The following is a 27,583-nucleotide window of genomic DNA, read 5'->3' on the forward strand; positions in this document are numbered from 1 at the left end:
TAAATGTCAGGATTTCCTTCTTTTTTATGACTGAGAAATATTGTGTACGTGTGTGTATATGTATGTATATACTTTCCTGTAGTTGACTGAGGTTTACTGTGGGTAATTATGGAAAGCAAAACCTCAGAGGGGTTGGGTAGTGAGGAGGGGAGGCTACTTTACCCAGAAGTAAGATTGCTGAAGCATATGTTCTGTTTTAAAATTTTAAGGGACCTCCATTCTATTTTCCATAGTGGCTGCACCAATTTACATTCCCACTGACAGTGGTCAGGATTCTCTTTTCTCCATGGCCTCTACAAAACTTGTTATCTCTATCTTTTGATAATAGCTCTTCCAACAGGTGTGAGGGATTATTTCATTATGGTTTTAATTTGTACTTTCTTGATGATTTGTGATACCAGGCATCTTTTCATGTGCCTGTTGGTCATGCATATGTTTTCTTTGAAAATATATTCATTTGTTTTGCAAATATCTTGTTATGCTTAGGTGCTTATTTTTAGTCCAGTGAATCTTGCTTGAAATCTACTAAGGTAAAAAAAAAAAAAAAGAAATCTAAGGTAAGACATTGACCATAGATACTTAAATTCTGGTGTGTTTAATATAGTTTTACTGCATTAGCTTCTATATAACATAGGAAGAAAAGAGAAAATTAGATTTGAAATTTGAAAACATTGAAATAAAAATGCTATATTAAAAATAATTTGACACTGAAATTATATTCTATTTTTGAAAACCATTTTATTTTAATTGGAAAAGGTAAATAATAGATGCTGTAAGGGTTTTGATAGAATATAGGAGCTTCTTCTCCCTTTATGGATTTCTGTCATTGTCATCATCATCATTATGAAAATAATTACATTATAGAAAAGTAATACGAGATAAGACTAACTTTTCCCAATCAACCAAATGACACAAGATTATAAGAATATATACTAAAATTTTAATCTGTGTATATATGTAAGCATACTAATTTTCATACTATAAACAAAAATGCATTCCCTTTTCACTTTACATTATAAACAGTTATGTTATATACCATTATTTATTCTCATTTTCTACAACCTTTTATTATAGAAAAATTTAAACTTTGATAAAAGTAAAGACAAGAATATAATAATCCCCTGTCAGCTTCAACACGGACCAGCATTTTGCTAGTTTTTATTTTGTCTCCCCTCCCAGTTTTTGATTTGCTGGAGTATTAAATAAATCGCAGACATTAATTTTATGATTTTTAAATAATTTCATAGTATTCTTTCAAAGGATATGTTAGAATTTACTTTTTTGTATTGTTGGGCATTTTACATTATGTCTAATTCGTTATTAAAATAATACTTTAATACTTGTGTGTAAATGGACATATTGATGAACAACTTCACATATAAATCTTTAGGTGAAAAAAAATAAAATAAAAAAATTTAAAAAATCTTTAGGTGTTTCTGATTATATTCTTCAGCCATATCTGAAATTGTAAACACTAATTTAAAAGATATGAACCATTAAAACTAAGCTTTTTGTACTTGTAAAAGGAATACATTTTAATTGTGGACATTTTGAGAAATCTTAAAAATAGAGACTAAAAGTTACCTCAGGCTTCTTTCTAAGAATCCCTATGTGTTAGTCAGTTTGGGCCACTGTAATAAAATACCACTGGGTAGACAACAGAAATGTATTTCTCACTGTTCTCACTGTTCTGGAGGCTAGAAAGTCCATGATCATAGCACTGGTAGATTTCATGAGGGGGTTGGCAAGAATCTACTTCCTGGTTCATAAATAGGTACTTTCTTGTTGCTTCTCACTTGGTTGAAGGGGCTAGGATCTCTGTAGGTCTCTTTTATAAGAACATTAATTTTATTCCTGAGGGCTTCACTCCCATGACCTAAGCACCTCCTGTCTTTGGGGGTTAGGATTTCAACATAGGAATTTTGTGGGTATACAGACATTCAGATCTTAGCAGCCTACATTCAACCATTAGCATTTAGTTTAGTTTTCTACTTAGTGGGGGTGGGGGTGGGTTGGAGTGGTTTCAGTGATTCTTAGAGGTTGTTCCTAGAAGAGGACAATCTACTTGAAGCTCAGCTGATTTGTAAAGCATATGACTATATTTAACTGGCAGCTTGGAAGATAGCAGTATTCCAAGTAGTTACTGGGAGGTAGCGTCTACAACATATTGTCCATTACTTTGTTGATAGATCATGGCTTGTCCTACTAGTTACAGTCATTCTGTATTCATCTGTCCTAAAATCAACAGCTTGTCTATATTCTTGAACTCTGTCCCATTGCTACATCTGCAGAATTGTTCTTACTGAATTAAGAGTTAATATATGAGACTGCTGGTCTGTTTCATAAGATGTGTTAGGAGAAACAGTCCTGAGAAATTTACATCTGTTTCTCATGAAGATTCACAGGAGAAATGGCAGTGTGTTTTATTCTTTTTTTTTTTTTTAGTGTGTTATATTCTACTGTCTTCTTATAAATTAAAGAAAGAAAACGATGGGAAAATGAAATGCAAGTGTGGTTTGTTCCTTCATGTTATGCTTGGTGGTGCTTACATAACTAATATAAAATAAATTACTGTATCTCTGGGAAAGAAATCAGTCAATTTGAGCATTGTTGAACAAATTTTTAGAGCTGAGCCAATTTTATTTGGTCCTGCCTTTTGTTATGAACAGATAAATAAAAATAAATGTGACAGAGATTTGAGACTTTAAAATTTATTTAGAGACATAGAAACTGCATCAATATTTTGTGCTTTTAAATGGTTAAAATACTTGAATCTTCCTTATATTTCAGTTCCTGGAATAGATGGAGGTGCTTTAACTGATACCAGTCTCACAGATTCCTATTTCAGCACCAGCTTTATTGGAGTCAATGGATTTGGAAGCCCAGTGGAAACAAAGTATCCCTTGATGCAGGTATCTTTAGTATGAATATGGCACTAAACAGTGAAGTTTATTCCAGTGTGGTGGGGGATGTCTAGAGTCTTCATTTATTCATAAATTTGTTGAGTTAGGAGGTAAGGTTTAGGAGGTGATGAAGTTAGATGGGATAGGGTTGGATTCAGGGTGAGCTTTCAGGGGGGAATGGGGTGGGATGACAGTGGAGTATGTAGAGGATAGATGGAGAGACTATTTCATCTATGTTTTCTGTGTTTTATGGGTATGGAGTGAAGGCCTTTCAGGATGGAGAGACTAGAGGCAATGGAGTACATAAAAACATGGAACATGTTTAGAAAACAGAGAATAGCCTGATTCCTATAGAATCTGTAAGGTGTATGAATGGTAATATGGTTTGGGAGAGGATGTTAGAAAGCATTTATTGACTTTATACATTATCACTTCACATCTTCTCAGATGGATACTGGAATTTTATATTTTTTAGACAAAGAGACTTAATAGTCATGTTTGTTGCCCGATCATAATAAGTTATGGAAGTGTAAATTCAAATTAGGTGTGCAACTTTGGTTTTAAATATCTAGCTAGTGAGTAAAATTTTTATTTAATATGTTAGAGTATTTGGAAATTTTTACATGAATTGTTGTAATCCATGTGGCAACATTTATAGGAGGATTAGAGTGTCAGTCATGTGAGAACTGGGTGAGAGCAGAAAAATCAGTCTGAATTTGTTGAATATTCTGAATTCTGTATTTCTCAGTGATACTATGTGTATCTATTTTGTTTTTCAGAGAATGACTAATAGTAGCAGTTCCCCAAGCCTTCTAAATGACAGTGCCAAGCCATATGCAGGCCATGGTAAGACTTGGTCTCTTTTTCTGTTTTATATTTCTGACCCTAAAAACCATATGTTCATTTTAGAAGTCTTGAAAATTTTAAACAGGTATAGGGAAGAGAATAAGAATGATCTATTATTTTCACACTCAAGTAACTATTATTTGGATTCCGTATAACTCCACAAAATGTTTATGTCTGAGAATGTAATAATACTTACCTAAATATACACATGATATAATACTTAAGGTTGCATTAGGTATACTTTTAAATTATACATGAGTATTTCTTGTCTTGATCATTATAAATTGAATTCTATTATTTTCATAATTTACTAAGCTTTTTTTAAACTATTTTTTAAAGTATTATACTCTAATATTGGACTGTGTGTATGAATCTGTATTCATATTCAAGACATATGCTTTTGGAAACATTCTTAGACATGGAGTTACTATTTCAAAGATTATGGTCATTTTTATGGCTTTTGATAGGAAATTTCCAAGTGTCTTTTGTATCCTATTTAAAAACAAATGTTAAAAAAAATGTTCAAAAATGGTTTCTTAAAAATATGTAACAATTGAGTGTTAATACTCTGCATCAGTAAGATGTTATCAATTATTAATGGGGAGAATAGGAATTTGCATGTTGATTATTTTCTGAGATGGACATTTTATGGGTGTGTATCAAATTTCTATCACTATTTGGATGTGTCAACTTTTTTTTGCTGTAGAAAGAACATTTTAACGTTGAATAAAATTATTAGAAACTGACTTGTAGCATAATAATATTTTTAGCATTCCCATAGTTTATATGTTGTCTTTTAAATGCTATCAAAAGTAGAATAAAGGATGAATATTACCTATTTTTATAAGTGCCTTGAATGTATAAATTACATAAAAATATCTTACATCTTGTTAATTTATTAGCTGCTTTTTCTTAGCATTGTTAAATTGTTGTTAATTCTAATGAAGGACCAGACTATGAAAATTCAGGCAGGTGAAGCTGGAGAAATTAAGTAGCAATCTATACTGCATTATGAAGAGATTTAAGGTTCCTTTAAATGAGAACATTTACTATGGTTTTTAGCATTTGTAGATAATTTAATGAGAGACATAAGATTAACTGGAACTCAGAATTGAAAATAAAGTATTTCCATGTATATTATGCATACCTTTTCAAAAACTCTTCTGATGTATTAAGTGAAAAACAATTTAGAGATACACTTTTATTTGTAATTTCTGGTCACAGAGTAACAGAACTTTGAAACCATAAAGTCTTTGAATTTTATGTTTGTGTTTTGAAACATGTAGTATTTCCATCTTTAAAAACTTAAATTTACCTCTATTTGTAGTTAGAATATAAAATACTGGTGAAAAACTTTAAAAAAATTCTTCTCTGGAGTAGATGGTTTTAAGGCCTTGCCTAAGTGTTAAAATCCAAGTCTAGTCACTCAAAGTATGGTTTACTGTCCCTCCCACCTCACCACCCCTTATAATTTTTCTCATGATTTGGTCTCAAACATACAAACATTTACTATAGTAGACTTACTTTCTTCATAAACACATTCTTAATAACATGATAAAGAGTCATCTTTTCTTTATTTGTTTGATTGTTCTTTTGGTTCTAAGCAAACAGATGCATCCTGATCCATATAGCTTCTGATTAGATGTGTAGTGAATACTGGCTGAGAGACATATTCTCCAATTTGTGTTTCATTCACTTAGAAAATATTTGAACATCCACTATATGTTTTTTAATTTAAGCATTGAATTTAAGCATTGAATCTATTACTGTGGTATATGATTTTTGTTACTGTCATAAGCATTGTCAAATTAAATATTTATTACATTTGTGGGTTACTTGAGTTGTCTGTGTGGAAACTTATGTAACTTACCTTCCAGATCCTCTAACTTCACCTGCTTCATCCTTGTTTAATGATTTTGGTGCCCTCAACATCTCTCAGAGAAGAAAGGTAGGTGAAGTTGAAACTTACATGAGACTAAATGGAATATAAAGGTGATACTGGGGTCATCATCTATATAATGGTCAATGTTCTCTTAAGTTGGGGGGTCTTTTTATGGATTATGATGTTTTTCTTTTGTTTGCCTTTTTCCTTGTATATTTCATATATGTAGAATTTTATTTGTCTTTGTACATGAAATAGAGATTTTTTTATGTGAAGGGATGAAATCTTTCTTATTTTTGCTCATTTTCTTTATCTTAATGTATTCTGTTTTTAAGAAAACATCTAATTTAATGTTGTAGTTCCTGATAATGTGACCCTTTATAGGCATACTGATCGTGTTTAACTTTATTTTTTGACTGCTTTGTCTAAATTTCAAAGATTTCTCCCCTAATATGAATGCTAATTACAAGGCAACCTTAAAAATCTTCAACTTTTCAGAATTGGTTCACCTGTTTAAAAACAGTTTAAAATCTCTTTATGTTAGAAATTTCATTTAATTTTATTTGAAATAGAGGTTGATAGGCCTTACATAGATTTTGAAGTATTTTATAGGGACTAGTTCTATGACAAGGAGAAATAAAATTATGTAGTAGTTTGATGCCTTTGAGTCTTAACAAGTATCATTATGTTAATAGTAATAATAATCTAGAGAAAGTGGTATTTTTGATTAGGATCAGTAGCAGCTAAAGATGTTCAGGAGGTTAAATTTTGGTGGAAATTTCTACAGTGTTATAACTAATTCAGTTTCCTAACTAATGGATAAAAGACCCCTCCCCATATAAAGAATATTAATTTTAGGAAACTGATAGAAGTTTAAGATGCACTTAGGAAGTATCTGATCAGAGGGTAGTATAAAATGAAATTCAAGAAGACTAGATATTCTCAAGAATTATGTCAGGTATAAATGACATCAATACCATATGTACCTACTGTTATCTACATTTTGAAACAGATAAGATCAAGGAGGTAACTACAAAATGCTTTTAATGATAAACTAAAATGTGTAGGCTTGATTTTATAGACTTTTTGGGCTGTCATCAGGAACACATTTACTCTTGCTTTACATGCTATTCTCATAAATTAGATTATGTAGTTTCTGAATCCATATAGTGGAAGTGGAATAGAATTGGATAGAGGCTGACTCATTGGCAATAGTGAGAAGTGACAACTGGTCACTTCTGTTAATATGGAAGGAAACTATGAAATGCTGAAAAGCAGATACAAGATAGAAATAAAATTATCTGGAGCTATTTACTGTAAGGAAAAATCAAAGCCCTTAAGTAGTCTTAGGGGTCCCCTTAATCGCTTTTTCTCATTTTTAATAATCAATTAATTGTGATAAGTCACATTTCTGATGTATGAGTAGAAAGTAAAGCTAGGATGGCACATAAACACTTAAAAGTGTTCCTAATATGAGGGTTTAATGGACTATACTGTAAAGTTGAAGTATATGAGTTAGAGCTCCTGTCATTTGTTTCTGAGTAAAGAGTAAAAACTTCTGGAGATTGGAAAAAGGAGGATATAGTGCCCATTCTTTTAAAATTCATTTTAGTAAAGGAAAGTATTAAAGGAAATGCACTACCAATGTGACCTCAGTATTTGGAATGGAAGCAAATTAATAAAGTAAAATGAGCACTCTCTTGCAATTTTTGAGGTCCTGGATCTCTAGTTTTGTGACTTTGGGCCATCTTCCTGGGGTGTAATCTTTATATCCATGAAGTGCTATATGTGGCCTGGATGATTGCTGTGGTGTCTTTCATCTTTAAAACTCAGTGTCTCTAAACTGAAAGTATCTACATGTTTAGTCTTTACTTAGAAATTCAGAGTTCACATAGTGAACTTTTTTTTTTTAAACATAGTAGGGCTTTAATCCTCTTAAATAAAATTTAAAAATTAAACATAAACATTTAAAATATACCAAGCGAGCAGTCCTCGGATTTTGAGAAAGTCCATCTTATAAGGGAAAATATCTTCAGGTCTCCAGTAAGTAGCTAATAGAGATCTGAAAATTTCTACAAATGGATGAACAACAGGGCAAAAAAGATTTTCTCAAATTCAGTAACCAGCAAAATAAGGCGGTTGAGACCTGTTGAGATGCATGTGCTCACTCCCGGTCTCCTGGGGGAGCCGGGGCTTGGGCATTTCAGCAGCTGGACAGTAATGAACTATAACTGAACTAACACATGTTCTTCAGCAGGGGCATCAAGAAGCTTTTCTGGGCGGGAAGGAACGTGCTTAGGGTCTCACCTTCCCTTCAATGAACGAAGGTATGGGCTGAGCACCCAGGACCCTGTGTGCCAGGGTGCCGGAGGGCCTGGTGAGGCTGGGTGGCCAGCCAGCCAAACAGCAGGGTTCCCGAAGGTGTTTTATTTGTTCATGGGATTTGGACACCACCAGGCTTTAAGCAGCTGGAGCTTAGAAGGACCATATTTTCTTGCCACTTTTGAAGAGACATAAGAGATTTTTTTTTTTCCTAGCAGCAGACTGTATAGTTGGGAATCTATGTTGGTACAGGTTGCATTGTTAATGGTTGAATTGAGGTTTAAAATTTCTTTGTATTAGAAAAACTCTTAGCATAAGAGTATTACATGCTGCATGTTGTGAATTGAAGGCATATGTAGACTTTCCTTTGTTGTAGTAATTTCTTTTTATTTATTTATGAGAGACAGAGAGAGACAGAGAGGGAGAGACACAGGCAGAGGGAGAAGCAGGCTCCATGCAGGGAGTCTGACGTGGGACTCAATCCTGGGTCTCCAGGATCAGGCCCTGGGCTGAATGCGACACTAAACCGCTGAGCCACCCAGGCTGCCCTGTTGTAGTAATTTCTTTCTTTCTTTCTTTCTTTCTTTCTTTCTTTCTTTCTTTCTTTCTTTCTTTCTTTCTTTCTTTCTTTCTTTTTGTAGTAATTCTTAATGTCTGTTTAATGATGCAATTTTAGTGGAAGTAACTAAAATTTATGTAAATATAATTCTAGGTTGATCTAGGCAGGCTATCATGATTATTCAGAGACATTTTATTTCATAATGATACTAGAGAACAGATAGTTAGGCCATACCTACTACTATTTCATAGCTAGATTATTTTCTGGAAATCTCAGTGGGCCAATCCTTGGGCCAGGTATGCTGCATTTTGCTTGAGGGTTATGTGAATTATTGGGATCAGGTCAGTCAACTGTTTAGACTTACTGTGTGTTATGTGGAAAATTTAACAAGAATGGATTGATGTTTTTGCTGCTTTTCTCAAATCTAGTGGAAGAGGCAATACATGAATCTACTTATATTAATTAGTGCTAATTTAAACATCTGGTGATTGCTAAGTAGCAGAGAATTCTCTAGATGCAGAAGCGTTTATGGTGAAAAGATATTTTGAGTTGGGTTTTTTGAAGTTGAGGAATATGTAGAAGCAAAGACTCAATCAGAAGATATTGCTTGATTACAAATAGGATCTTCAAACTTTTTTTTTTTTAAGATTTTATTTATTTATTCATGAGAATGCACAGAGAGGAGAGAGAGAGAGGCAGAGACACAGGCAGAGGGAGAAGCAAGCTTCATGCAGGGAGCCCGACGTGGGACTCGGGACTCCATCCAGGTCTCCAGGATCACACCCTTGGCTGCAGGCGGCGCTAAACCGCTGAGCCACCAGGGCTGCTCAAACTTTTAATTTCTATCATAGATGAGCTAAGAGACTATGACTGAGGGCCTTAGATTTATAGGGACTGGTGGGAGTAAAATGTGGGATGTGAAAAACAAATATTAAACAGGTTCATAGCTATTTGGGCTGCTTTCTTGTTGCTAGATGTGTGAAAAACTTCCTGAAGAGTTGTATAATGAGAATACGTGCATTAGGGACTACTGCTCATGTCCAGGGACCAGTGCTGGTCCTAAAATTGTTTGTGACCTGCCTATAGGGAGTTAAGTTAAAAAACAAAGTACAGTTTTAGAAACTTCTATAATTTGATAATACTGCAACATCCAACTGTGCTCATTTTCCTAGTGACTCACTTTTACTTTATTTAAGTATACAGCTGTGATATTTAGGAAATTATTAAGTGATTTTTCACAACTGATATTTGAGAAGCACTGACTTTTTTTTTTTTTCTATATTAGATATACTTAATACTATAGCTAGGGAAAGTAACCATTGTTTGAAAATGTGTAAAACTGTTGTTGGCCAAGAGTGGCAGTGGTTGTAATTGAATTATAGCTGTGTACTCTCTGGGTGAGATAAGTCCCTCAAAACACTGGAAATGGAGTTTTGGTGAAAATGGGAGCTAATCTGTTGGAGAGTTATTAATACGTGAGGAAACCTTAACAGCAAGATAGATGAAGCTGCAAACTGGCCTGAACAAAAAAGAGGTGAGAGTAACCCCAAATCACAAGTGTGATCTAGAGAATAGGATAATTTTGGGTAAGAATCCTTTGGGAAGAAAGCATGTTTATAACAAAGTTAGATGTTGAGATACAGATATGCATAAATGAAGTGAATCACTACTATGACCTCTCGCTAGGTATTCTTGCTAAGCTGTGAATGCAGGGCAACCTGAGATGATTCAGACAAATCCTAAGCAGAGTGAGAAGCCTTCAGAATTTGTATTTGGCATTATTGGCCTCCCCTTTTATATCTTTCTTAGCCTTTCTTTGCCCTTTTTTAAGCCATCAAGAGTCCTTTTCCTATTCAAACCCCCCCACCCCCACCCCATTAAAGCAAAAAAGGCTCTGATGCCTGTCATTTACACTTCTTGTTTTTGTTGTACTTTCTCGATGATGTTACAATCAGTATGCAGCTTCACCTGGACATTTGCATTTTATTTCTAGTATTGGGATAATAGATTTTCACTTTTGTAAATTTTTAAGGTTTTAATAACAAGTTAACGTCTTGGAAAGGCTTAAGGGACAGAGATTTCTGATGTATCATGTTTATTTCTTCTGTTCTTGATTATAAAACTGTTAGGATGAGGGAAGTAGGATCAGAAGGGATTTGGCTTATTTGCTGGTGGTTTATTTGTGAGATGTAGGTTGTGGAGGTCCAGTTCTAGATTATTCTGTTTGAGGTCAAAGTTCACTAGCAATACTTTTTCTGCTTCCTTCCGTACTTTATCTCAGTTTAGAACCTCCTTCCCACTCTTTTCTACCTCAAAAGCATATGTTCCTCTTTTAGCCGTCTTTATTACAGAATTTACTGGTGACACACATTGTATGTTTTCTGATTAATTTGACATTTAAATTTTTTCATGTAAAATTTTTGTTCTGATATCTTCGAAAGAAGACTTTTTCACTGTTGTAGTCTAGGGAACAAAATATGGAGTAACAAGGAAACTGGAGAGCATTTGTAATAGGATTCTTTTATGGAGAAGACTAAAGTAAATTTGGAGAAATTAATAGAATTATGGTAGAGACAATTTGGAATGTAAATCCCCTCCAATGTTTAGGTTTATTTTGGAACATCAAATACTGATCTCAGGAAAAATAAAAGGAGAAAATAGTGAAAAATAACTGAAATCTTTATGGAAATTGCAATATAAAAACTTCACTTGTAAAACTACAGTTTCTGAACTTCTTGTAGATGTTCTCAAATACTGTTTTACTTAGTGTTTAGATTTGTAGGTCAGCCACATCAGTATTTACTCATGAGTAAATAATAATGTGAGTAATGATTTTATGAAGGATTGTGTTCAGAATTACAAATTAAACAGAGCTATTCTTCTTTTATTGGAGTAGACTAAAACTCCATTCATCCCCATTTGCCAGGATGTGGGAATACGTACTATCCCAGCTTAAATCAGATGTAGGTGAAGTTGTAGATTTAGAGACACATACGGGTCTCTGTGGGATTTGGTTCAGTTGTTGGGAGTCTAGGTTCCTATAGGAAGCACCTATGGTTCCTATTTATAGCTTATTCATACACTCTTGGTGAATTTTTATTTTTCTCAAACATCAAACAGTAAGAATAGTAATAACCCAGTGGTGCTAAATAATGGTTAAAGTTCTAGGGTTTGGGGTTGGATGCCAGGCAGTCTGAATTGAATCTCCATTTCTTCGCTGATTATCATTGTGTCTTTAAGCTCTTTGGTTTTCGCTCATAATACCTTGTGCTTACCATGTGGAGTTGTTACAGGGACTAAATGAAATATATTTCCTAGCATAGAAGTGCCCAATAAATGGTAGTTATCATTGTAGTAATACATGATATTAGCCAAACCATTCTAGTGTTGTTTGGGAATTGTTAACTATTGTTAATAAATAAATAATCTGTTGCGGCTCACTGTGGATCTGGCTGTATTATAATTGCCCATTGAAGCTGCTCAGAGGATGTCCATCTTTTCTTTGAGTTGTTCAGGCCTTCCTCCAACTTTTTTTTTTTTTTTTTACTTCTTCCCACATAGCTGTCAGCTTCTCAAACACATGCTTCAAATTTGATGAAAATCTTTCTGGGGACTTCTCACAATGTAGTGGCAGACAGATAGAAACTTGATTTTGTTTATGTTGATAATGATTTTCTGTATCTGTTTCAGGGAATATGGTAAACTTAAATATTTCTTTCATAAATTAATGTTTTTAATTTTATATTAATCACCCCAACAGGTCTTTTAGAGAGATTATTTTTCTCATTTTATAGAGTTGGGAAATGAAAGTTTTGGGAGATCAAGTAATTTATCTAGAATGATATAGATAATTATTTACATTTTAGAGATAACAAAAAGTCTATATTGAAGGCAATATGAGAGATAAAAGGAGTCTTCAATAAGGGGAAAAGCAGGTAGTGGAGAGAGGCTACTGGCAATATGCAATGAGGGACATGAAACATTGACCTTATGCCTGTTTCTTTTTCCTTTTTTTTTTTTTTCTCTTTTTCCATTTATGTGATTATCTCGGTTAAAATTTCTATAAACACAATTTCTAAGGATAGAATACATAATTAAACTTTTGATATTGACAGATAACCTTTTATAAATGTTGCACATGTTTATATTCCTACTCATAGATGCTGGTTTTCCAACAGCCTTGAAAACACAGAGATGTCAAAGTATTTCGTATCTTTTTCATTGTATAAGGCAAAAAAACCTCTCATCGTTTAAATTTGATTACTGGTGTTGTTGAACTTCTCATTTATGTTAATTGGCTATTGGTGTGTCTTTAATGTCCTTTGCTCATTTTTCTATTTGGCTATCCTTTTTAGGATTTTTTTTTTTTTGTATTGGCTATCCTTTTTAAATTGCTTTGTAAGCATGGTGTGTTAGAGATTTATACCTCTTCTATCAGATGTTTCAGTTCCTCCTCCCATTTTGTTTTTGGTCTTGAGTTTCACAACTGATTTATGCTGTCACTTTTAAAATGTCACACATGTTCTGATGGTCTCTTATTAAGTACATATAAAAAGAAAAAATATTAAGCTCATTTTGTTAAAATAACATGGTAATTCTCTATTTGCTGAATCAGTGATTTTTAAATTGAAGGGACTGTTTTCATGTAATTTTAATCTCCTGTCATTTTTATTGCTAATGATCTATAGTAATTAACTTCACTTTGCAAATGGATATGATCTAAACCTTCTCTGCATTTTAATTGTCAGATTTAAATGTGACATTCTGTTGTTTTTACTTTTAGTCTTAACCTGTTCTTTAAATTGCTATGCAAGCAATGTTAGACTCAAACTTATTTAGACATATGATAGTTGTTATAGAAAAGGGCTTAACTTTGAATGAGTTAATTTTGTTTTCCTGCTAAATAAAGAGTACTCCAGCTTGGACTTCCATGATTGTGTTGAGATCAAGATACACTTTGGAAAGAATTAAATTCCAAATTAAATTAAATTTAAATTTTGTTTTAACAAATCAAAAGTTCAGCCATGGACTACATTCTGTATTTGAGTTTACTTGGTTTGCAGTGACCACTTAGCTTTTGTTGAGTCAAGAATCTTCCAAATTTATGATTGTAAGAGAATTTTGTTCTCCTGACTGATTATAAAAGATTTTTGTTTTAGAGGGTTTTTGTTGTTGTTTTTTGTTTTTTTAGAGGTGTGTGGTGGTTTGGTGTTTGATGGTTTACCATATTTAAATATGTGAACTGAAACAGCATGCATTTTATATACAATGTTTAAATACTGTTGGCTTTTCCTTATCTCGTTTTGAGTTAATTCTTACCTAATAATGACAATTTAGTAAACCTATGGTGCATTTACTGCTTGGATTTAGGAACTAGTAACTCATTCTTTTTACTCTTCTCTGGTCATTGTAGTTACAAAGTGGAGTAGCTGATCTTAATAGTTTGGCATCACTGGTGATTATTTTCCTATGAAGGTAGGAGTCAGTAATGAATTAGTAGAGGTGAGTTTAGAATTCTCATCCACAAACATGCTAGCCTAAGTTATAGTTAAATTTAACCTAAACTGTAATTTCCCCAGCTCTATTTAATTCCCAATATTTTTTTCCATTCATTTTGAAAATGGGGACAGGGAGCTGCTTGATTTAATTTTGTTGAGTGGAACCTCTGTAGCTCTTGTTTCTCATTGATCACATTTATGCTGGTTAGATTCGTAGAGAGATTCATTTAGAAATTGGTATTTGTCATTTTAGGATTAGCTAGAATAGTGTTAAGAGTGAACTGTGTTAAAGGAGTGTTATAGAATATGAAACAAATTCCTTCAAATTGGAGGCAGAATATCATAGTTAAGAGTATAGACTCCAGAGCCCGACATTTTGTTAGTTGTGAGATTATAGGCAAGTTACTTTAATCTCTTTTAAGCCTCACTTTTCTCATCTGTAAAGGTGGTTCTATAATTATGCCAGTCTCACGGAATTATGATGATTAAATACCTCAATGGATAGAAAGTGCTTGGCATAGTGCCATGTACTTATCAAATGGTGGTGGTTCCAGTCTTCTACTGCCTATGATTCTGCAATTTTAAAATGTGTTTATCTGTTTCTGAATGTGTGTGAGGTTACTTTTGATTAACCACTACCTTAAGTTCAATTATAGTAGAGTAATATCAAGTAAATTATTTAGCAGACCTGAAGAGCCTCTGCTATATTTCCAGATTCAATTTAAGGAAGGGTACACATATAAATAAAAAGGGAACCATTTGCTAATAAGTGAATAGGCATTTTAGCATGATCTTTGATGGTGGTGTTTTTTTTTAAAGATTTTATTTATTTATTCATAAGAGGCAGAGAGAGACACACACACACACAGAGAGGCAGAGACACAGGCAGAGGGAGAAGCAGGCTCCATGCAGGGAGCCTGATGTGGGAACCAATCCCCGATCTCCAGGATCAGGCCCTGGGCTGAAGGCGGTGCTAAACCGCCGAGCCACCGGGCTGCCCTGATCTTTGGTTTTGATAAGGTATGGAAAACACATTTTATAAAAACTTTAAAAATTATTACAGCTGATTGTTGTGGAAATAACTTCCATGACTTTAAAAAAAAAACACTTTTATTCACATTCACCTAAAATAACTTTGGCATGGTATTTTATTTCTCTGCATTTTATATTCTATTTCTGTTCTAAAGCAAAAGAATAAAATAAGTTGCAGTTTGGTGTTCTAGTTCTTTTGAAATTGGATGTGACCTTGCTTAGCAAAAGTATTCCAACTGATCTTGATTTTATTGGCATAGAACTCCACTGTAATATTGAGGTTTTGTTTTTTATTTTTAGTTTTTTAAAAGATTTTATTTATTTATTTATTTATTCATGAGAGACACAGAGAGAGGCAGAGATACAGACAGAGGGAGGAGAAGCAGGTTCCATGCAGGAGCCAGATGCAGAACTTGATCCTGGATCTCATGTCCTGAGCCGAACGCAGATGTCCCATTATTGAAGTTTTAAAGACTAAAGTAATGACTACTTTGTAGGCTTTCTTAAATTTATGCAGATAACATTGGGGAACTGACTCATGATAGAGCTTAAAAATATGTGTGTGTATGTAAATCCTTTTTTGCTTTATTTGTTATAATTTAGATGAGTTTTTACTTAGCACCATCCTGTTTTCATCCTGTCATCCTGTACATTGATTCCACAAATTAAAAGGTCTTTTTTGTTTACAGATGTTTGCCTACCCCTAAACCTTTAACAGTGAGTCTGTTTTTCCATAGACTGACTTGCTTATTGCATCCTACTCTTTTTATTTGAACAGTGAAAACTTAAGGAACCTAATATGTTTTCACAAAAAGCCCACAGTTAATGATAATGAATGACAGGACAAAATACAACATAATCTTTGCAGCTGGTTTTTCCTGTTTTTCTCCATTACCTATGGAGAAAAAAATGATTGGAGCCTACACTACAGTGATTTATAAGTCTGGATTTACTATTCTAAATTAGTTAGATGTAGGAGTCTTTAAAATCCAAGTAATAAATTAGGTGGAAGAAGTTCCTTGTCTTGATGATAATATGAAAATTAGTTAATTTTTTTATTTTAAAAATTCAAATGCTTTTATTCAGTTTGTAGTCAATATTTCTTAGTAATTTTAGATCAACCACTGAATTAATGGAATTACAATCTTATATTGAGTTCTTATAATTACAAATATACTAAAATACCAGGATGTTTAATTAATTGATGGAAGACCATTGTGAGCTAGAAGGGGTTATAAAAGAAATACTGGTTGATTTCCAAGTTAATATATAGTAAATTCTTGACAAGAGATTTCCATTAGTGGACCTGAGATCCTCAGGAGTGGCAGGAGGTAGGTTGCTGAGTTATTACAGCAAAAGGTAATGAATTAATGTAATTACTTAGCATTGTCTGAAAGGTGATAATCCATATATATGTTGTACTATTTTCTAAGTATATGAAGATGTTGTGACTAATAAAATGCAGATCATCCAGAAGTGTCATTCATAGCAACTTATTTTATTTTTTTAAAGATTTTATTTATGTATTAGCCACACACACACACACACACACACACACACACACACACACACACAGGCAAAGGGAGAAGCAGGCTCTATGCAGGGAGCCTGACGTGGAACTTGATCCCAGGTCTCCAGGATCACGCCCTGGGCTGAAGGCGGCGCTAAACTGCTAAGCCATCATGGCAGCTTTAAATCATTCATTGTTTCAGAACATAAAAGGTGAAAGCACAATTTTTGATGTTCAGAAGGGATTTTTAAAATTCAGAGTATTGGAAGCTTTTTGTACTAGGATAACAGTTTGATTTCTAATTTATTACTGATTAGATAATGGCATAAAACAACATATGGCTGGTATTAAGAAGCATTGTTGTTTTGCAGTTGTACCAAAAGAATTGTGCACTGAAAAACCGGTCTGTTGCTTGATAGCTTTAACTACATTTACTATACAAGTGTGGCATTTATAGGTTTTTCTTTGGCTAAACTGTGAACTTTTAGGGGAAGAGAATAGATCTTAGCTTTTTTTGTATTTCTAGGAAGAAGGTCATAGAGTCGTATGCTGAAATGTTGATTGAATTAAAAAAAAAGTGTACTTTTAGGCTTTCGAACTCAAACAGTCCTAAAAATTAGCTCTTACCATTCTTTCTTCAGACGTAGAGACTCACCTCAATTGTAAGGAATGAAGGTGGATTTCCTTTAGATCTAAACTATTGGAAAGGGCTTTTATGAACCAGGGTAAGATATTTTGAGGAGCCAGGGTTCTGGGGACTATATGAATAATGGTCTTAAAGGCTCTAAGTATCGAGGTCAAGCTTTACAAGATTTTGGACGTTGAACTATTGAACTTCTGTCTCTATTTCAGGGGGTGGCTTCAGTTTCTGTCTGGACCAGTAGTTGTTTCTTACCTAGATCTTTTCTATGACATTTTCTAGAACTTGACTACTCAAAGTGTGGTCACCAGATCAGCAGTACTAGCAGTCTTGGGAGGCTTTTAGAAATTCAGAGTCTCAGGCTTCACTCTAGGCCTACTGAATCAGAATCTTTTTTTTTTTTTTTTTTTTTTTTATGATAGTCACAGAGAGAGAGAGAGAGGCAGAGACACAGGCAGAGGGAGAAGCAGGCTCCACGCACCGGGAGCCCGACGTGGGATTCGATCCCAGGTCTCCAGGATCGCGCCCTAGGCCAAAGGCAGGCGCCAAACTGCTACGCCACCCAGGGATCCCCTTTTTTTTCTTTTTTAAGATTTTATTTATTTGTGAGAGACACACACACACAAAGAGAGAGAGAGAGAGAGAGAGAGAGAGAGAGAGAGGCAGACACACAAGCAGAGGGAGAAGCAGGCTCCATGCAGGGAGCCTGATGTGGGACTTGATCTCGGGACTCCAGGATCACACCCTGAGCCCAAGGCACATGCTCAACCACTGAGCCACCCAGGCGTCCCTAGAATCCTTATTTTAATAACATCTCCAGAAGATTCATAGATTCATTACAGTTTGAATACAAAAGGATCCTTGAATACTTTAGGCTTGTACAAACCTGTTTTTTTTTTTTAATGCTCAATGTAAAGAGTAAAACTATTTTCAGCTACTGTCTTATTGTACTGTTTATTTAGATTTTGTGAAGAATGATATTCACTCTTGTAGTAAATCTTGAGACTTAAAGTAAAAGTTGTTTGACTAGAAGGGGATAAATAATTAGCTGGTTATTTACCAGTAGGACAGAACATTTACAAATGCTTCCATTCCATAAGTAGAAATACATGGATGGGAAAGGCTATCAGGAATGGAGGATCAATAAAGGGACATATCTGTATTTTTGTTTTGTTTTGTTTTGTTTTAACTCTCACATTCTCAGGATTGGTCTAGGAAAGGCTTACTGGAAGCTAAGGAAAAGGGAAGAGGGCTGTTGCTTTTGTTTGCTCTGGAGTAGTAGAGGGGTTTGGGTCATAACATCTCAGCGTTTTAGGGTAATAACTTTAGGGCTTAATAAACATTTTCCATAAAATTTTGTTTTTCTCTTTTATTGCCTTATCTTCTGTTTGACTTCTCCAGTTTCCTTAGCCCCCATTTTTCAGTCACCTCTAGTTTTTAATCTAGCAGGTCTCTCCCCAACACCTTATTAGTTCTATTCCCATTTCAGCCCCCTTCATTTCACATCCTTCACCTACACCAGTGATTCTTAAATGGGGGCAGTTGTATCTCCCTGAGACATGGAAGACACATTTGGTTGTCACATCTGGAACTGTGGTGCTACTAGCATCTAGAGGTTAAAGGCCAAGGATGCTGCCGAAACATGCTACAGTGCACAGGACTGCCTCTACAACAAAGAATTATCCAAAGTCTCTAGTGCTGAGGTTGAGAAACACTAACCTGGATTACTGTCAGAGTCCTGTGAATTTGTCTGCCTGTTTTCACTTTTTCATTTCGAAGCTTTCAGGAATTCCCTCATTGCCCATGGAATGAAGTCTAGATATAGAACTATTTTTTTCATTGATTTGAAGCCTCATCTTTTGCTCTTTAATGTTAGCCCTCTACAAAAGGTAGACTGAATACTTGTGGTTTTCATATAACACCACAGTGCCTGTATTCCTCTACATACATGTTTTTCCTCTCCCTCCATCTCCCCTCTTTCTCTCTCCATCTAGGCACACTTACTCCTTTAGAATTGTAATCACCTTCTCTGCCCCATTGGTACTTTAATTATGTATGCATTTATTATATCATGAGTATGTTCTGTTTGCAGAACTTGGTTTCCTACTACATTATATCCTCTTTGAGGAAAAGATGTATATGTCATTCATCATTGTATTTCACATATTCAGAATAGTTCCTGATACAAAGTAGTCTCTTAGATGTTTAGTTGAACATACATTTTTTTCTTCAAGGGATAAATAATAGCTAATGTAATTTGGAAATTAATTTACAGATGAGATTTTACTATAATTTATGTCCTGTGCAGTGAGACTTCTATATGTAATTACCTTCGTGCTATTATCCCTTTTCAGATGTCATTTTATTTTCTGTTGCTTATGATGGTAATTTCAATAGTATTGATACCTTAGGTCTTTTCGTTCAGTATCACATAGAAGGCTGTACTTTCAGATTAGATTTTAATCTCTGGCTATTTATTGAAGAAAGTTAAGTCTGTAATGGTACATGTTTGGGGATTTCTTCCACTTAAGAGGAAAGGGCCTTAGGCTAATTTTAGGTATTTGAAGGTTGGGGTGGAGAGAAGAGTGATGAATTCCTCTTTGGAAAAGATAAGAAACATGTAATGAGAGCTGTTGAGAGGGAGAATGCTACATTGGATTTATGTAAATTCGTTTTTCTACATTATTTAGTACACAGCTATAAGAAAATAAATTGTGCTAATCGTAATAATCAGCTCAAAAGCAAGTCTGCATTTGTGATGAATTTGAGTAAACAGAAGAACATTTTAATCAATTTTCTTGCTTTCAAATATATGACTAGAATTGAGGTGCCCTTGCAGTAATCCTATTTGACAGGTTGTTATTTTGTTATTGTTAAATAAATATTCTTCAATGTATTGAACTTTTCTGATAGTTAGGATAGTCTTTAGCCCAGACATTTTCTAAAATAGAAATTTAAATTAGTGAAAGTTTAATTAAGGTATAGTAGTTTTGCTGTATATCAAAATCTTATAGTTGTGAGCTATATTACCAGAAATAACTTATTTTAAAATTATTTTGTTTGTAATATTGTTCTGATGGGTGCATTTTTATTCTCATCCACAAAAGTTGCTTGTCACGTAGACAGAGAGTAATTGAATTGGTGCAAGATTGCATGGAGGTGGAAATATTTTAGTCTCTTGAAATTTATCCACTGCTGTAATAATTGGGTTGGTAGGTAGTTTAGTTGCCTTTCTTATGCAAGTTTAATTTTTTTCCCCTTAAATCAAAGATTACTAGTAGAGGCCCATTTCTGTAGTTAGAATCTAATTTGTATAGTATAATTTCCATAGGCATTATTTGCAAGGTCATTTTGAAATTTAGAAATGAAGTGTTTTCTTCAAGTTGGTTGTCTGTATTGGCCAAAATTATATTTTATATATCTGTCTGGCTAATGACACTTTTTCTGAAGAAAGTTAATTTTAGCTATTTGCTTTAGCAGACATGAACAGAACAGTGAGTAAACATAGATTTTCATATTTCAGGTCTTCAATTCATTAACCTTCCCAAGAATGATCATTCCTTAAAGGGAAATATATATATAAGTTCCCATAAAAGATGTAATTTAGTGCAAATTTGCTATAAATAGGAAAGGTAAAATAGTGGAAACTACCGTTAACTTTCACATATAAAAAAAACTCTGCCAATCGCTATTATTTACTAACTTTTAAAAAATGTTTGCCAGTGACTGTATGCTTTTATTGGAAAAGCTATTCAGTATCAATCTGCTTACATTACTGATATTCATAAGACCCATGACATTTGTGTAATTTTTAAAAGAAATTTGGGATTATATCATTGAGTACCTTAAGTTGAATGCCCATTTTAAGACACAATGACTTGTACTTTTACCTAATGTGCAGAGAATTTAAAAAATTTTAAAAATTAATTCCTTAGGAATTAGCTGCTGCTTTTAAGTGGAAGTAGTTCCTCAGTAGGAAAAAAAGGTAGCAAAATGGGGAGCAGAAAAAGGTATAGTTTGGAGAATTTGTTTACCTGTATTTGGTGCCCTTGAAGCATTTCTTCATATTGCAGTGAGAATAGGTAAGTGCCAGTAGAAAAAATTTTGCAAAGCATTTAACTTTGCTGATAAATTTTCTATTCATTTAAGGTTTTATAAAATCGAATTATAATGTATACTTCTAAAACATCTGTTGCTTTATATCAATATGTTGTTCAGCCTGTTAGGACTGCGGGTTAATTTTGGAGGTGTGTATTGAGGGTGGGGGTGGGAAATGATGGGTGGTTATAAGGACATTAGAAGAAGTGTCTTAGAAATTTTACTTGTTTCCTATTCCACCATTCTTGATATCATCTATGTCAGTTATGTTAGTTTAGATTAGTGTGGGGGATGTTAGGAGTGGCTGGTTTCTTTCCTTCTTTTTCCTAGCCAAGGAAGTATCGCCTGGGGATGCTGGAGGAGAGGCTAGTTCCGATGGGATCAAAGGCACGAAAAGCAAAGAACCCTATTGGCTGCCTTGCTGACAGGTGTAAATCAGGAGTACCCATCAATATGGTTTGGTGGAACAGAGTCACAGAAAACAATTTACAGGTAAAAATAATTTTATTAGACATTTTTTGAAAGTGAATATCTTGGCTGCTTTCTGTGTCTGTGTGGGGTGGTGGGTGTGACGTTGGATGGCTTAGTTGACATTCTTAGGTATCCTTAGGTGATTTTTTTTTTTCCCCCAAATCAAAGGAAGGTTAGTGGCCCACTAACCACCTAAATGATTTCGTTTGGTGATTTATTGAGCTTTATCTGCTTGTAGTATACTTTCCTATTCTTTTATTAAATTTAGCTTTCCCCTTTTGGATTTTGTTAACAGTTTTAAGTTCAGTTATTTTTAATACACACAGTTATTTGGGGTACTATATTCAAAAATCGTTAACAAACTAGTTAAAATAGTTAACAAACTAGTTAAGTGTTGGCTTTAAAACCAACTTCAATAGATGCCATCACAGAATTAAGGCAGGTATATTTCAGTCTTGACTCTTAGTACTGAATAATGAAAATAGATTTTATAACCCGAGAACTAGCTTTTGAATAAGATTCTGAAGTACTTGTGAAATAATTTGAATTATATTTAATTTTAATTTAGATTATAATTATTCTAATTTTTAAAAAGTTGGTAATGGTATAATATAAATCTTTTTTTTAAAATATAAATCTTTTAATCCAAATTTAAGTTTTGGTGGAAGTAGAATATCTTTCTTCCCAAACGTTCTGTATACATGGGTATTTTTAATATATTGCTAGCCAAAAGTCTATAATCCCACACACAGAAAAGATGTAACAAAGTTAACAACTTGGCTTTATTTCTGTCACTGACTGTGTTATGAAGGGGTTCCATAATATTTTGGTCTTTTCAGTATTAATACCATAGCAATATCTATATTGCCTTGGGCACAGAAATAAGAGTTAACTCCAAAAATATTGCAAAACATAGTATCTGCCCCAAAGGAAATTTTTGTAGTATTTTCTAAAGGTAAGGAAAACGTTGGGGCGGGGGGAAAGGCCCCATAATCATACACTTAAAATTTCATTGGAAAGTTTTGAAAAAAGCAATATATATAGTTCACTGGATTTTTGTCTTTTTAGATTGGTAAGAGAGAGATTTGATGTGGATTGCTAGAATTACTTCTCAGTTTTAAAAAGAAAGTCTGAGAATAAATTGGACCCTAACTATAAGAACAGATACAAATGGAACTTGGACAGCTTGGAGGCTGTGGAGTAAAACACTGATAAATGCACGGGTATAGCCTCTTGACCTTTCCACAACTGCCCGTCTTATCCTAGTGACAATTTTTGAGGCACCTCTTTTTAGCACACCTTGAAAAATCGTTAGGTTACTGTAAGAATATATGCTAGAATTGTTTTATTTTTAATTAAAATTTTTAATTAATTAATTATTTTATGTTTTATTTTTAGTTATAACAGATAAACTTGTCAATGTGCGAAAGATTGAATTTGTGTTATCAGAATCTCATATTTCAACTACTACTATTATTTTATGCTTCAAATAGTTTTTTTTTCCTTTAAGGACATGAGGCGTGCCTTAGTATCTTGGTTGGAAATTGGAAGGACAATACACCTCATAATATCAGTCATGTTGAAGTTTTGAAAAATGCTTTTTACTATATTTGTGGATTCCTAAACTGGGTACCTGATATTGTTTATGCAGAGGAAGAAGGATGTCAGTACCTTTTGTTCTGTTTTGTTTTTTTTTACTGGGGCTTTTATCTTTTTGTTCTGTAAGAAAACTTATTTATGTGAATCAGTTCTTTACCTTTTTTTTTTTTTTAGTTTTTGTATGATACTTTTAAACAAATTTTTTCACATAAAAAATTTACACAATAAAAGTTGAGTAGCCAGATACATTATCTTTCCTGTTTCATTTGTTTCCTTTCCTTTAAATCTTAGGTCTTTTCATTCCTAAGGTCAGAGAAATGTTTTTATTTTATTTTTAGTAATTATTGCTCTGTTTCTTAAATGCTTACTTTGTGTCAGGCACTGTGCTAAGCTCTTTACATATATTGTTTCTTTTGGTCTTCCTGATAGCTGATGAGACAAATGTTATTGTTAAATGAAGAAACATCTTCAGAGAAGTTAGGGAAGGTTAAGGTTAAATAGTGGTCAGTAGAGGAGCAGGCTTCTTAATTAACCCTTGTTTGTCAGACTTTAAATTCTCTTTACCTCTGTGTGATATACCCTCTATGAAACTAGAGTTGTGGTTGGCTTAATTACCTAACTGGTTAACTGAACTTCTGTAGGGCAGCTTGCTTTTAGACGAGAATGCATACATAGTTTTCTATTCGTGGATTGTAACTCATGCATAACTACAGGACTCATAAGGTTGGTCCTTTTTCCTCCTGATTACATCCAGTTCTCAGTCATCTTTAATTACCTTTCTTTCTGGAACTGGAAACATTTCTTCACAGTGATTTCTTAGTCTCAACCTAACACAGAAAAACAAGTTTTTCTACTTCTGAAGACAAAAGATAACCAACCAACAAAACTCTTAAACTAGAAATAACAACAGAAACTTTCTCTTAAGGTTTCCACCTGAATCATTCATAATTGCATTTATTCTCTTCAGTGTTGGATTTTTTACAAGAGCTCCATGATCCCCCCATCTTTTAGTACTTAATAATCTTTTTATTTATTTTCCATCAAGAATCTCCTGATATGAGAGATCCTGTTTACCACAACACTTGTAAAACAGTGATTCATGCTTTCATTCAATACATACATACAAGTATACATATGTGTGTCTATATATATATATATATATATATATATAAAATATGCTAACTAGAGAATTAAAGATACTTATTTTCCTTAGTTTTTCGTAGTGTGGTAAAAGCTAAATTTTTTTTTCAGATGTCTCTTTGAAATATTGATAATGTCCATCAGGTCTCCATTACTATGTGGAGTTCCCATTTGAAGACCCTTGGAATAGATTCTGTTCTTTTCTCTGATTTCTTTACCACCCATTTATTCCTTCAGTGTCTGCAGTTTGACGTCATCAAAAATTTGCTGAAATTGCTCTCAGTTTGTCAGAGATCTCCTTAATTACCAAATGAAGCAGTTTCATCCAGTACTTAAAACTTATGGCTACCTCACTATTTTTGAAACTCATTCCTTTTTGCAATCTTGACTCTTAGTTTTACCCCTGGCTCCTTGTGAGCTCCTGGTCTTGGCTCACTCATTCTTTGCTTTCCCTTGTATGCCTAAGACCTAAAATGTTACTTGTTACAACGGTCTTCTGAGTTCAAGACTCAAGAGTTTTTATACTTTCTGATATCTTTGCATGTAGATATGTATCCCATTAACACTGCAGATTTGGGGATCCCTGGGTGGCGCAGCGGTTTGGCGCCTGCCTTTGGCCCAGGGCACGATCCTGGAGACCCGGGATCGAATCCCACGTTGGGCTCCCGGTGCATGGAGCCTGCTTCTCCCTCTGCCTGTGTCTCTGCCTCACTCTCTCTCTCTCTCTCTCTGTGACTATCATAAATAAATAAATTAAAAAAAAAAAACACTGCAGATTTGGTATGTCTAAACTCATGCATTTTTCTGTCCTCCAAATCTGTTTCTTTTGTAGTTCATTTTTAGTTAATGACTTTACCATCTTCCCAGTCCCGTCACTAAGGCTACATATCTTAACTTCTCTCCTATCCTCTCTCACATTCTACCATTTATCATAAGAAAGAAACTATTAAAGTCTGACTATCTGTTAATTGAAAGTACATTGGACAATTTATTTGTCATCATATTAAGGCTTTGCCACAATAATACATGTAATACCCATTTGACAAAAATTGTAAGTTGCAATTTAGAAAAACCTTATTTTTTTAAGATTTTATTTTTTAAGATTTTATTTATTTATTCAAGAGAGAGACAGAAAGAGAGAGAGAGGCAGAGACACAGGCAGAGGGAGAAGCAGGCTCCATGTAGGGAGCCCAATATGGGACTCGATCCTGGAACTCTGGGATCATGCCCTGAGCCAAAGGCAGACCTCAACCACTGAGCCACCCATACGTCCCTAAGATTTTATTTTTTAAGTAATCTCTACCCATTGTGGAGCTCAGACTCATAACGCTAAGATCAAGAGTCACATGCTCTACTGACTGAGCCAGCCAGGTGCCCCAGATCTTACTGTTAATAAGTGATAGAGCTAGGATTCTAGCCCAGGTCTATTTAATTCTTAATCTGAGATTTTCTTATTATGTTGATTGTCTCTAATCTTTGTAAAATTCTGCAATATCATCTTCTTTCCTTTTTTAACACTACTGGCATAGTTTATACCCTAAAGGTATCTTCTGAATAATTTTTCTTAAATATCCTTGGGATCTGTTTTACTTAATGTAGGGCTGTCTTTCTTTTTTTTTTTTTTAATTTTTATTTATTTATGATAGTCACACACAGAGAGAGAGAGAGAGAGGCAGAGACATAGGCAGAGGGAGAAGCAGGCCCATTGCACCAGGAGCCCGACGTGGGATTCGATCCCGGGTCTCCAGGATCGCGCCCTGGGCCAAAGGCAGGCGCTAAATCGCTGCGCCACCCAGGGATCCCCTTTTTTTGTTTTTGTTTTTTTTTGCTATCTTTCTTTAATGATCCATATATAGTAAATTCTAATCAGATGGAATTTTTCATACTTCATATAATATGAAATACATTGTCCATTCTCTGTATATTAGTATATCTGTACTATTGTTAACTAAGCCTGAAAAAAATCTCTTCTTTTTCCTTCAAGAGTTAACTCATATACTGCCTTCTCTGAATACTTGCTTAAACACCTGAATTTCTTTTTACTGTTTCTATAATACTTGGTGTTGTTTAAAGAGTTATTTCTCATTGTTTTATATTAAGTTTCTTTACCTGTTTGCCTTTTTTCATTGGATTGTAAATATTCGAGACTGAGCATGTATTTATTCTTTTTGGACCCTTAATGTATCTTATCTCCAAATGTTACTGTTTAATTTCCTTTTATTAGGCAATATATGTAATTTGTGGTAATTTATTCTAATACTTTTATATATTTAAAAATTTTTATCATAGGTTCTGGGATTATAGCCACCATATTACTATTGCTTAGTTTTATTATCACAGCTGATTTAGAATAGAGGGTAGTGATTTCTTTTGAAATGTTACAGAATCTTACATTTTTTTAAAACTCAAGAGTTTAACATTGCCCAAGTATTCTTGATATTTTCCAATCTTCTGAGCCTGGTAGGAGTCTTAATTACTTCTTGACACTGTTGTTAAGTTACAGGGCTGCTCCATTTTGTAATTTTCTCATGATCTTAGCCCAGACACCAAACAGATGATAACTGGAAGGTCACCTGAGCAATACTTTATTTTACCTAAGTGTAAATTCTCTTTTATCTTCCTTAGTCTTTACCTAGGATGTTTACCCATTTCTCTGCCTGACCTATTTCTATGTCAATATCCAATTTTTTAATTTGTTTTTATTATGTAGTTCAAATACCATTGTTTAGGATTGAAATATTTTATCACTTACAGAATTGTGAGGATTCAGATTTCCAAGCACATAGTAGATATTAAATTTCCGTTCCTTCAGTTTCACTTTAGCACTCCAAAATTGGTCTTTGTTTATATTTATTTAGGGTACTATCAGTTATATTCAGATATACATGACAACATGGTGTATAGATAGTGTGTGTATAGAATGAGGTAGTGACATTAATTGTCTTTTAGGGGCTCACATTTTAATGCTAACTCTCATGAATATTTTTTTTAATTTTTATTTATTTATGATAGTCACACACAGAGAGAGAGAGAGGCAGAGACATAGGCAGAGGGAGAAGCAGGCTCCATGCACCGGGAGCCCG

At 33.9% G+C, this 27,583-nt stretch overlaps 1 protein-coding gene across 7 annotated transcripts in view; it reads left to right on the plus strand.

Moving 5' to 3' along the window:
* PAN3 (poly(A) specific ribonuclease subunit PAN3) overlaps nt 1–27,583 on the plus strand; it is a 137,020-nt gene that overhangs the window by 18,820 nt on the left and 90,617 nt on the right. For 5 of the 7 annotated variants that reach the window (XM_055317199.1, XM_055317198.1, XM_055317201.1 and 2 more), the window contains exons 2-5: nt 2,791–2,912; nt 3,683–3,749; nt 5,627–5,697; nt 21,621–21,782. In XM_055317199.1, coding sequence (XP_055173174.1) covers nt 2,791–2,912; nt 3,683–3,749; nt 5,627–5,697; nt 21,621–21,782 — 422 coding nt within the window. The remainder of the gene's footprint in view (nt 1–2,790; nt 2,913–3,682; nt 3,750–5,626; nt 5,698–21,620; nt 21,783–27,583) is intronic. The other 2 variants (XM_055317203.1, XM_055317204.1) reach the window with 1 other exon arrangement.

Source organism: Nyctereutes procyonoides, unplaced genomic scaffold (genome assembly GCF_905146905.1).
Source record: "Nyctereutes procyonoides isolate TBG_1078 unplaced genomic scaffold, NYPRO_anot_genome, whole genome shotgun sequence".
NCBI lineage: Eukaryota > Metazoa > Chordata > Mammalia > Carnivora > Canidae > Nyctereutes > Nyctereutes procyonoides.